At 37.7% G+C, this 12132-nt stretch overlaps 1 protein-coding gene across 1 annotated transcript; it reads right to left on the bottom strand.

The window, feature by feature from the left end:
* Nucleotides 1-276: 276 nt before the first annotated feature.
* On the bottom strand, nt 277-10266 carry colec10 (collectin sub-family member 10 (C-type lectin)). The gene is made up of 7 exons (XM_072394625.1): nt 10062-10266; nt 8046-8117; nt 4288-4359; nt 2583-2636; nt 2382-2477; nt 873-1084; nt 277-788 (listed from the first exon to the last, which is right to left on the bottom strand). Exons 1-7 carry the CDS (start codon nt 10159-10161, stop codon nt 570-572), a joined length of 825 nt encoding a protein of 274 aa, XP_072250726.1. The 5' UTR covers nt 10162-10266; the 3' UTR covers nt 277-569.
* Nucleotides 10267-12132: the final 1866 nt, after the last annotated feature.

The raw sequence follows: 12132 nt of genomic DNA, 5'->3' as shown, positions 1-12132 counted from the left end.
TCACTTCTCTTCGTCTCCTTCAGTAAGCAGAGCATTGTGATGAGAACATGGCCGCAGTGTTCCCTACGCACAATTTTATACAGGCAAACATTTTATATAACCACCTCCAACAAGTCCATAACCTGCCAAAGAGGCATATGTTTAATACAAATGGAGACGTATGAGATATTAGGCCAACTGAATCTGTCACAAAAATAATATTTTTTTCCAAAATATGTTTTACTGCACTCCCCTCTAAAGCCCCAAAAGTGTGGTCTCAACACTAAGAAAACCAAACAAAGTCAAAATTTAATTTAATTTGGAAAGTTAAACATGCCACTTCCTTAAAATCAGAGGTTAGAAGTTCACTTCTCTTCCTAAACCTGCTCCCTGAACATTCCAAGACGGACAGGACAGGAAACACTGGCTGCGGCCAAATGGGAAAGGACATTTTTTATGTGAGTGTGTGTGTGAGTGTGTGTGCATTTAACTGTCACTGATTATATCTGTGAACAGACACAAACGAGGTACTAATCTGATAAAGTTAAGTCATTGCTGTTTTCGTGCGAGTATTCAGCTTATTACGATGCTTAGATAGAAGTCCCTCTTCCTCCTCTGCCTCCTCTTCTCTTGCTCTTTGGGAACTCACAGATGAAAAACATGGAGGTTTCACACTCTACGTGGCTCCATGTCCCAGTATTGAGCAACTCCACACAGCTGGAGTTTGTAGCAAGCTTTTCTTCTTGGCTCCAGGCTGCAAACACCTGCAGAGGGGTTGAGTCTGCATACATATAACTATTCGTTCCATCCTGATGACGAGAAAACAGGATAGAAATGATTAACTCATCAGTCACAACAGTCTCCTTTTCCTTCTTTAGGTCATAAGCACTCACCATGTCCTTGTTTTGAACCTGAACTCCCACATAAACCCTCGTCAGTCCTGCCTGACTGATGTAGTCAGCCATGAGACGATTGGTGTTGCTGGTTTTTGGCATAGCTAGGGTGCCTCCTCTTAGCTTGCAGTTCATTGAAGCCTCACTAAACCTCCTAGGTTCCTTCACAAGGAGGTAGTATCTCTCCTCTGTCTCCTTCAAGCCCAAGACAACTGCACAGGATAGACTTTAGGGTTTAATCTAACCAGGAATCATTTTAATGACACATTTACCACAATAATTGACTTTACGTTTTTTTACATACAGAAAGCTATGGATTATAGGTACGTGTCAAGGGATGTGGAGGGAACTTTTGGAAAATTGATATCAAGCTGAGCAACATATTTGTTATGTGACTTTCAATAAATAATTCGCCTTGACCTGATCTATTTGGTGGCTCTGCTGAGCTTGTCCAACTCGAAAAGAGCCAGAAAAAAGAGCAAGATAGCTTGATTCTTGTTTAATCAAAATACAACCCTAATTCCAAAAAAGCTGGAAATCTTTGTAAAATTGAAAATTAAAACAGAATGCAATGATTTGCAAATCTCAAAAACTAAAATTAGATTAAAAATTAAACATAGAAAACATCAAATAGTGAAAGTTAGACACTTTACTATTGCATGAGAATTGGCTCATCTTGAATTTGATGGCATCAACACATCTCAACAAAGTTGGGATAAAGCCATGTTTACCACTGTGTCGCATTCCCTCTTCTTTTAACAACAGGAATGAAAGAGAGTTGCTGGTCCTTTTGGACAGAAATGTTGTCCCATTCTTGTCTTATATGCGACTCTAGTTGCTCAACAGAACTGGTTTTAAATTTCAAGATGTGCAAACTGTTTTCAAATGATTAATGGTTTGGACTGCAGGCAGACCATCACCTGAACTCGAATAGTAATGTGGTTTAGCATAGTCTTGTTGAAATATGCGGGACTTTTTATGACAGAATCATGCCTGTATTTAATGCAGTGCTGCCTGAGAGCCTAAAGATCACAGGCATCCAATATTGATTTTTGGCCATGTCCCTTGCACACAGAGATGTCTCCAGATGTTCTGTGTACATTTAATACAATGTCTATGTTCTATTGTTGATAAGATGTTGGCTAATGAAATTTTCAAATGTCTGCATTCTGTTTTTATTTACATTTCACACACCGTCTTAAGTACTTTTGGAATTTGAGCCGTACATGACATTAGTGGGCTCAAGATTAAACAGAACATGTTATCTCAAATCTTGAATGAATAAAAGGTTCTTGAACTGCTTTTATTGTCAAACTCAGATCCAAAGGAAAAACACATGCAAACTTATTAATTTATTTATCTATTTATCCATGAGTTACCAATAGTAGAAAGCACTTGGGATATTAAATAATTAATAGTCTTCAGTATAATAGATTTGATAAGTATCAAAAAATTCTAATTATTTCACATTTTGTGAATATAACTGATATGTTACAAATGAGGACTCACCATTCTTCACAAACTTGACAGCATTCTTAAGTTTGCCCACGTTTGCATCCAGCTGTTCAACCACCTTCCTGTACCGGCTACAGTCACATGTTGCGCCTGATGGATTCAACAAGTGTTAACATTGTTGATTTGAATAATTATCTGATGATCAAGATGGCTGTCTTATGATGAACAGAGAACCTGAAAAAAACACTGAGTCACCTGGTTTCCCTTTTAAACCAGTAGGTCCATTCAAACCGTTATGGCCTCTGTCACCTGCAGAAGCATAAAATCACACATAAAATCATAGAATTGGAAGTGGATATGGATAGCTTTGTCAAGTTGTAATGTAGTTACAAATTCTTACCAGCAGATGGCTGTATCATACATATAAAAAGAGAAAAAATTTGTCTGCACATGCTTACAGTTTTACAAAGGTTACAAAGGTTAAAGCTTTAACTTGTGGCAGCTTATATTTGTTTCAAATATACTTTAACATTTCAAATCAAATATATAGTGTTTAATTTAGAAAGGTTGGCAAGTTAATCTATTTGAGTATATATACATACATATATACATATATATATATGTTTGTATATACACATACACTAAAGTGACAGCACAGCATATTAACTGGAAGTTGGACATTTTGGGGAAGTGCTTAAACGAACAGATAATTGCAGTTTGAGCCTCCTGGACAAATGTGACAAGTTCAGGAGCTCAATAGACTGGATTTGCCAGCCAGTGACATCTCTGAGGACGCAACAAACAATTCACCACATACAGTCTTGCTGCAAGTGATTAGTTATTAATCACCATAGTCTCACATTGTTAGCGACTTTAGATAATTGTGTTTTTTTTTCACAAATACGATGTAAACTCTAAACAGTTTGAGAACGAGCAAACTTCCTCACATTTTTTAATATTCTGATGTGTCTTTGGAATAAACACCAGTTAAGATAAGATGCAGATGTAGAGATTTAACATACTTTAGGAGTGAGGCTGTACCATGCCCAACACTCTTTGAAGAGGGATCTTTAACAGTTGGCATTATTTTGAAATCAGTTTTTTCTACCCGATGTATTTTATGAGCAACAGTGTTTCAGGATTAAAGAAAATCCAAAGTTGTGACCTCACTCCTCTTCTGAGATGGTGCATAGGAGAAGCCTATTTGTCTTTCCTGTAAACATGTTAAACATAATGAATAGTGAAAAGAGTGAATGGCTAGAAAGGTAGGGGAGCAGGGCTGCTCATAGAAATAGAGATAAAGATACCTTTGGCAAAAAAACTGCATGAGATCATATTCAAGAATTATTTTTATTTATGACTTTGGATATTATGACTTAAAACAGGAAAGCTATTGAGAGAAATGTTGACCTTTTAAGGAAACCATCTTAAGCTTTGAGCCACTTAATGAGCCCTTCTAATGCAATTTCCCTGTGTGTATTAGTCTTGGGAATAACTAAGCGAGCCTATTTGTGTAGAGATGTCTATTCCAATCTTTTGATCTTTGAGTCTATTGCAGTGCAACAGCAATCCAAGCTCAGAACGCGTTCAGGAGGGTGTATTTCTTCTCTGTGATCATTCTAAAGTCATTAACGTTACATGTAGAAACTGCACAGCTGCATTTCTAAAAGTTTCATGGCACTGAAACAAGGTTGAATTCACTGGATGGTCATACAGTTCAAGGAAATTTCCTCATCAATCTCTCTGTTCTTAAAAGTGTTCCAAGACAAGGACTCACTTTATCATCTGATTACTGTAACGATTGTTGCATCATCTGTTAGTTAGTTAAATCAGTAAGTTTACGCTGTAGTATAGGTTTGAAGGAGAGACAGAAGGGAGGAGAGAATGACAGAGAAAGACACGTTGTTACACTGCATATTGAAACATAAACCATAGATTAAAATGAGAACTTTCGCCGTACCTTTGTCTCCTGCAGGCCCAATTTTTCCTGTTTGACCCTCTTCTCCTTTAAGCCCTGGCTCCCCTGGGACTCCTGAAAGAGAAGAGAAAGACGAGCGTATGGAAAGATTTAGAGATACAGTAAAGAAATGATGAACATGATCTTCCAATCAAACAGTGTGTACACACCAGTGTTCTAAGATAAGGAATTTGACATTAAAAAAACTACAGGTGTCATCATAAACTGTAAAGATCTGATAGGTTGTCATTTAGAGATTGATTTAAAAAAAAAAATCATATGTTTTCAACTGCTGTCACCATTCTCACTGAAGCTATCCAGTAAAGAAATGAGAGGATGACAAAAAAAAAGCTAATGGACACTAACTTAAGCATTGAGGGGCTTTTTGTAGAGAGAAGATGGCCAATTGGAAGACAGTCCATAAACACAAATCAAAAAATTGAGTATACTTCTATATTTGCAGGAATCTCATACTCTAATCACAATTATAGTAATAGACTATAACAACTGTCAACTGTCTCTTGTATAGTTTTGCATTGGAGGTGCTGAGATACTGACAAGGCACATTATTTGAACTGAAGTCTCGCGGCTAGAAAATCAGACTAAGAGAGATTGTGTACATATGTTCATTTTGCATGTGTGTTTGTGCGAATGGGAAAACTACAGAGCAGACAGAGGCTTTCTGCCAACCCTTGAACTAGTGTTTCCTCAGGAAACTATTCAGCTGGAAATTGATGGAATTTAAAATACTAAGTGACGCATAGGAGAAGCCTATTTCTATCAAAGCCTGTGCAGCTATCCTTATTAGGACATCACTCTAATTTCCATAAACTGTGGACAGCTAGAACTAGCTCAGGCCTTAACCTAAGCACAATTCACACCCTAAATAATGATGTTCTGGTCTCAACAAGGTTAGGATTTAAACTGGAAAAGTTCCTAATGAGGTAACACAAATAAATGCACAAAGACACACACACACACACACACACAGAGAGTCGGCTTTTCACTACTATTTTCCATTTTACACTTTCTCATGTTGATTTTCTACTTGGTGATTTGGGAGAGGTGTTGGCAGAAGGTGTGAGGTCTTATGGATTATGTGAGGTCTGTAAACCATGGGTCTTTGGGAAATTTCACCATCATCAGGAGACAATTTTTAAGGTATTTTGCAGGAATGTCTCAGGAGCACTCTCACAAAGTAAATATTTAAACAATACTGACCTAAGAACTCATTGTGAGAAGTGATTTTAAGTATCCTTTAACTACCTGAAGAAAATTGTTCTGTTGGCCTCTTGTTATTCCCTCTATGTCTGTAACAGCTGATTAATGTTGTTTTGGTAGTGCTTACGCTTGCCAGTTAAACCGTCTATCTAGACGTGTAGATAACAGTCTTTCCTATCTGCCGTCACCCTTTATAATTGGCCAACCCCTCCAACTGGTTTAACGACTGGATTGTCCAGCTGCTGGAACAATAATAGAGGCGAAGGACACATTTTCAAAGGATTTATAGAGTCTGAGACACATTTTAACTTCCAAAACTTTCATATAACTGACACAAACAATGCTTCACAGAACTGAAGATCAGTCATTAAATATTGTTCTCTCAGTCAAAGGGCAAATATAATCTGTATTCTGCTCGTTTGAGCTTAGTGGTGGATGGAAACAGAGTTTGGTCACAAACACTACAGGCTTGTGTTACATTTCCTATTTATTTTACACTTACAAGCTGTCCCCACAGGTGTCTTTAATTCTCAAATTGTACAAACCCCCCTTGAGCAGTTCTAATGAAAGCACAGCTCACAGTTGGTTAATTGTAATACATTTGGAGAATTGGAGAAACAATAAGTTTTTGTCGTCCACCAAAGCATAAACAGTCATGTATTCCCTTTTAACATCCCAAAAATCAAGCAACTGTTTCCTGTAACACTGCCCAAATAAAGACTGGGAATACATGCGTCATCTGCTGAACTGCAGAGAGTTACAAAATCATTGTAGAAACCTGCATTCATGCCTGTCAGGAAGAATACAGACAGAAAAACCATAATGACTGCCTTTGCTATACAGTTGAATAATGTCTGCAAAGTTGAAAAGTTGAGAAAGTTTTACGTCTACTCTACACACCTTACAATTTTTGGAAATGACAGCAGTCTTGGTGTTTGTTTCCCACAGGCTTGATGAGAGAAATGCGTGTGTACATAAAATTGTGTGCATTTGAGAAATGATGGGAAGTGACTAAATTAAACCTCTGTGCAGAAAAAGAGGGCAGGCAGGAACCAACACTTTTTTACAGTGTTTATGGATAGAATGTGCGTCTTCATTTGTGCATGTGTAATTTGTGTCTATATGTGCATACATGCATTCCTTGTGTGCACACAGCACGCTGCCTGTATGGCAGTATGTGAATGCATGTGTGTGCACAGACATATTATAAGGCTAGTTGGTTTGCAAGCCATTCTAACAGTTATTTGGAAAACATATGGCAAAGCTGGATGCCCCTGCTCTCTTCAGCAGCAGTCCCTGCCTGTCTGTCTTTCATAAAGCAGCACACTGCACGCCAAGGGAGTGCAAGCTGTTTAGAAAAAGCAAACACAAAGGGTGCCATCAGGGCAAAGTTACATTGGCTGCCTCTGCAGCTTACAGCACAGAATGTAAGAAGTGATTATTTCTTCATGTAACATCAGAAATGAAACTATTATTTTTGAGTCAGATGGATGAAAACGTACTTTATCTGTTTGTATGAACATATACTGTAGAAGTGTAAGCCTGTCCACTTTTACTCACTTTTTTACCCTTCAGTTGTTCAAAGCCTTTAATGAATGGTTAAAACATGCTAATGTAAAAGTGCAAGATTTTCTGAGGTACACATTTTACTGGGGTTACATTTACAAACAGTAATTAAAAAGTATTATGTACTGGACAACAAAAAAATATCTGGTCCTTACCAGGTCTTGCAATTAAGCAAACACAGCCTGGGACAAGCAACAACATATGGCATATTACACTGTTCCTTTATTCATAAGACAAATGAAAACAAAATTAAACAAAAAACTAAGCCAATATATGGAAGTAGGTTGTTAAAACTAAGTCCATCCTTGCTGCTTCCATAGGAATTAAGAGGGTAAGTAGCAACCATGTTGCTGCTCGTCAAATACGTTTGATTTGTTTAATCATCAGCAAGCGTGAGTAGCTCTTAAAAGTAGAATTTTGTCAGTTTTCTGCTTTGAAGCTTTTATGTGTGTGTTAACACAGTGCCAAGGAAGGATGATCTTAGAAAAGGAAATTTGTTGCAGCCAATCAATCTGGGAAGAGTTATAAGGCAATTTTCAAACAGTTTGGAGTCCATATTTATACACTGACAAAGAATATTCACAAGTGGAAAACATTCAAGGCCGTTTCCAATCTTCCCAGGAGTGAACATCCCAGCAAGAGTTTATTCTAAGGTCAAACTGTGCAATGTTCAGAGAAATTGCAAAATACCCAAGAATTCCATTTCTGACTCTACAGGCCTCATTAGCATATTAGATATTAATTTTCATGATAGAACAATGAGAAACAGTGACATACATAGTTCAGTTGAGCTATATAATAGCTTGACAGGGCTATTCAACTGGGTGGCTTTCCTTTCCTTTTTCCTTTCCATTTTTGGAGAACACAGAAATGTCTGTACCCGTTTTCTAGTCTTACTATTTAGCGACCATTTATGACCAAGCAAATGTCCAGGAAACCTAGTCATGGACTGTAAATGGATCCATGCTTTATACCTGGAAGTCCTGGTGGTCCATTCTTTCCCATTTTCCCCTGATCGCCCTCCTCTCCGGTCTCACCCTGGTCTCCTGGATTTAAATAGAAGATAGAAGAATGTGTAAGAAGTGATATGCACTCCTTTTTCAACTATCAAAGCCATCAGGATGGTGGTAGACTATTAACACTTTTGAGCATCTCAAAAAAGTGTGACTTCTAGCACAGACCCAGTTGCAGGTTAGTTCGCAAGTCACTCTACGGCAAAAAACTTTCGTAGATGAGACCAAACATGAGACTGACTTCAGCGTTTCGGAAATTTAATTGCTTTTTACAGAAGATAAAAGCTCAACTTTGGGTGCGGTGTCTATCAAAGGCCATCTATGGGTGGCCATGGCTCAGTGGTTAGAGTGGGTTGTCCCATAACCAGAAGGTTGGTGGTTTGATTCCCCTCAAAAAAGATTGGTGGACAGACAGCTGGAGGGGTGGCAGGGGTGCCATGGCCACGGTGCCTATGAGCAAGGCACCATACCACCGTGTTCCCCAGGTGCTGTGATTGGCTGCACTACATCACAATAAATTAATCTTAAAGAGCAGTAATTTTGCCCCAGATGGCATTGCTGAATCCCACTTTAAATTTTAAGTGCAGGACATTGAAAGAATGGATTGAATTGATCATTCATTTTCTGCAGGTTGTGTAGAAAAGTAAGCGAACTCACTGCACTTTCAAGTAATTATGCATGCAGTGGTACATTCTTTCATTTTGTGAACTACTGAACCAAGACCTTAGAATATCAACATGCCTTGTTCATGTTGTTAAGGCGTCAGATCAAAGGGAGATATTTAATGTTAAATGAATTTGGCAGTGATTTGACATTTAAGAAGAAAAGAAAAAAGCTAATTCTGTCTTCATTGTCATCCAATTTTTCCTGAAGTGAATCAGTGTTTTGACCAGCTTTCTCCCAGCACAGTGATATATAAAATGTTGGCAAATCTATTTCAAAATGATGGTGTCAGAGTACCAGTAAAAGCAATAAAAGTGTGTTTGTTGAAAAAGGTTAAAGTAAATAATAAGACATCTTTGGGTTGTATGAAACATAGAAAAATGCACGTCTGACGCCCACTCAAATATGCACACAGAGACTGAGTCTGTGGTCAGTAGTATCTGGATGAGTCTTGTACAAATAATCAGTTCACTCTAGTGGCAGCTGTCTAAATACCCGCTGACACAATGGGACTTTCTGGCCAGTAAATAAAACTCAGCACAAGGCTGTGAAATGAATTCAATGTTTGACTCACCTCTTTTCTTCATGCCCCCACTTGATTTCCTAGTTCAGTTAGTGCTTTTATAAAAACTGAGAGCAAAGATAACCAGTCTTTTTTTTACACTTTAAGATTTGATCAGTGGCTTTTAAACTTTAAAAGCAATTTTTGTGTTTTTCTGGGTGCAAGTTCCTTGAGGAAGATCTCTATGGCTTTCATTGAGCCTGAATTCTGTTTTTCACTTCAGTGAAGGTGTTGGGAAAAAAAAATAAGCATAGCTCAACTTTGCATTTTATTAGTTCTGTCTGTCTGAGTCAGCAGGGGAGGGAGCTACTGGATGTTGTAAAATGAAAAACACACACAGGGAGGCATTCCCTCCAAGAGTCTACGGGTAAGCAGACAGCTAGCTAGTAAACTGCAGGATATTTAATGCTTGGTGGCTTTATCATCAGCTCTGCAAACCCCTAAAAGAGCTCAGGGTATCTCCTTACAAAGTTTTACACTCAACAATATAGTTTACGCTCCAGTCCATTTATGATATCAAAAATCCAACTTATTAAATCCCCAACAGTGTGAACAAATGATAATTAGTACTGCAAGCATCCAAGAATCCAAACAGCTGATGTAGACATGCATAATTATACAGCATACTATGCTTATTCATTTCCCGGTATACAAATCTACTGTATCAAGTTAACATTAGAGTTGTGCTCCAGAAGAACTGAGAAAAATAAATAAATAATTTTTTCTGCAGTCAACGCACAATTAAATTTTACCTTTAGCTCCAGGGAGGAGGGAATTCGTGCAGACTTCTGTAGATGCAGAGATGTAGCTGGACATAGCTAGAAGCACACAGAATCTCAACAATGGAAACATCTCCAAATTTCCCCAAATCAATGAATGCGATCCAGATTTTTTTGGTTTGTTTCAACTGAGAGTTGCTAAGCTAAGGCAGAACCATTGCAAGCAAAATGTGCAACGTTAATGAGACAACTGCAGAGTCAGTCAGAGGAAAGCTGTTGTTTATGGAACACACAGATACACTAAAACAGATGCACATACACACTCCAGTCAGTCTTATCAGGGACTTGTCAAAATCTCAAACAACACACAGCAGACTACTGCATTCCTCTGCTTGTCTTGCCCCTTGGATTTCTAACTGTTAAATACTTTCCACATTCAAGCCATTATTTAGACTGATACACAACTGAAAAGTCAGTAAAGGAATATATATATATAGTGAGAACGGTAAAATAGACTTAGTCTGTCAATCATATACTTACTTACTTGTACAAAATGAATTAAAATGAAAGCTGTCTTTATCCTCTTCCAAGTGTAAATTACTGTGCCTTTCAAGCTTCTGCATTTCAAGCTAAACCCTAAAATATCGAGACAACAATTACCAAAAAGATGCTATCTTGAATGGACAAGACGATTAACGGTCAGTTCATGTGCAAACTTTTTGGTCAATAGAGTAACCTGAAACTGCACAAAACAACTAACTCATATGTGCCTTTTAAACAAAACATAAACACAGTCAAACCAAAAAAAAACTTTATTGACCACATGGGATTTTTAACTGGCAAAGTAAAACTTAATGAATGTCTAGAGCGAAAGTTTTTTTTCTTTTTTTTTAACAGATAAGTTTATTGTTACCAGATGATCAGTTAACGATTTACTTTCTTCACCTGTCAGTGGTTTCAGAGTTGTAGTTCACTGATGTAAATAAACTAGAGACACAAACAGCACTGAAAACATACCTCCACTTGAGCTCCCCCTTGCTGACAAAGCAACAGAAGCTTTTTAATTGTGGAGATGCAGATATATTTTCTAATTTATGGTCAAAACTGATAGCCAAACCAATTTGAACTGTCTATATCGAGTTAAACTATTTTCAGTGATAAAGCCTGTTTTCTGTTTGAATAACTGTATTATGCCACCTACCTAAATATTGCTGGGGACCAAACACACACCAGTGCAAAAGCGTATCCCCCAACAGGATAATGCCCCATGCCATATCCCCAAAACTGCACATGAAGGACATAACAGCAATGACAGAGAGTCAGCTGCATCGACCCTGCAAAAAAGTGTGCAACAACAAGCCCTGTCCACAGAGGCCACACCCCAGAACCCAAAGGACCATTGGCCAGTGTCCTGGTGCCTGACACCACACCGCACAAAACTAGATGGTACACAGGTGGCTATATATTGTAATATTTCTAATTTTAAAAGCATAAAATCATTATTGAATTGTTATTTTTACATTTCAAGCACTAATGTGATGATATATGCAAAAATGACACATATTTACATGAATTCTCTTGTTTACAGTCTTTTTGTCAAATGGAGCTGAGCATTTTTTGATCCAGACACATATTTGCTGTGCAGATGTGACTCTTGGCAAGGAGATTAATTCGCATTTTACAATAAACTCAACTATTCATTTTATATGAAAAAAAGAGCCAAAGGGAAAACAGGACAGGTTCGATTTGGATGATTAAGTAGTTTGGAAATGTAGTTCACAACAGCAGTCAGAACTTTCTGTTTCCGGAGAGGAAATGAACACATCAGAGAGCCAGATGTGGTCCACCTGCTTTATGTCATCACATTACCAAATGATATATGTGTGTGACAATAATACATCACAGTCAGACATGATTCCCATTTGTTTGAGGGGAATATATTTAACATGAGTACAGAAGTACAGAAGCTCAGTCAAGACATTTTTAAAGACATTCATTTACATACAGGAATACATGCCCTCATCACAAAAAAAAAAGTTAACGCACAAGAATGAAAGCGCTTTTTTGCACTCAGATTCTCACCTACAGGGATTTACAGGATTTG

Source organism: Leuresthes tenuis, unplaced genomic scaffold, assembly GCF_036924035.1.
Source record: "Leuresthes tenuis unplaced genomic scaffold, fLeuTen1.0.hap1 SCAF_10, whole genome shotgun sequence".
Lineage (NCBI taxonomy): Eukaryota > Metazoa > Chordata > Actinopteri > Atheriniformes > Atherinopsidae > Leuresthes > Leuresthes tenuis.
Note: the sequence above shows the minus strand (reverse complement) of the source record. Positions and strands in the feature narration are given on the sequence as shown.

Bases quoted from the DNA above. Each gene is read 5' to 3' on its own strand.
- colec10 (XM_072394625.1), bottom strand. From the start codon at position 10,161: ATGTTTCCATTGTTGAGATTCTGTGTGCTTCTAGCTATGTCCAGCTAC. The intron at 2,637-4,287 runs GTACGGCGAAAG...ATGCTTCTGCAG, and splicing joins TGGGCCTGCAGGAGACAAAG to GTGACAGAGGCCATAACGGT. The intron at 789-872 runs GTGAGTGCTTAT...TCTCGTCATCAG, and splicing joins AGGTTCAAAACAAGGACATG to GATGGAACGAATAGTTATAT.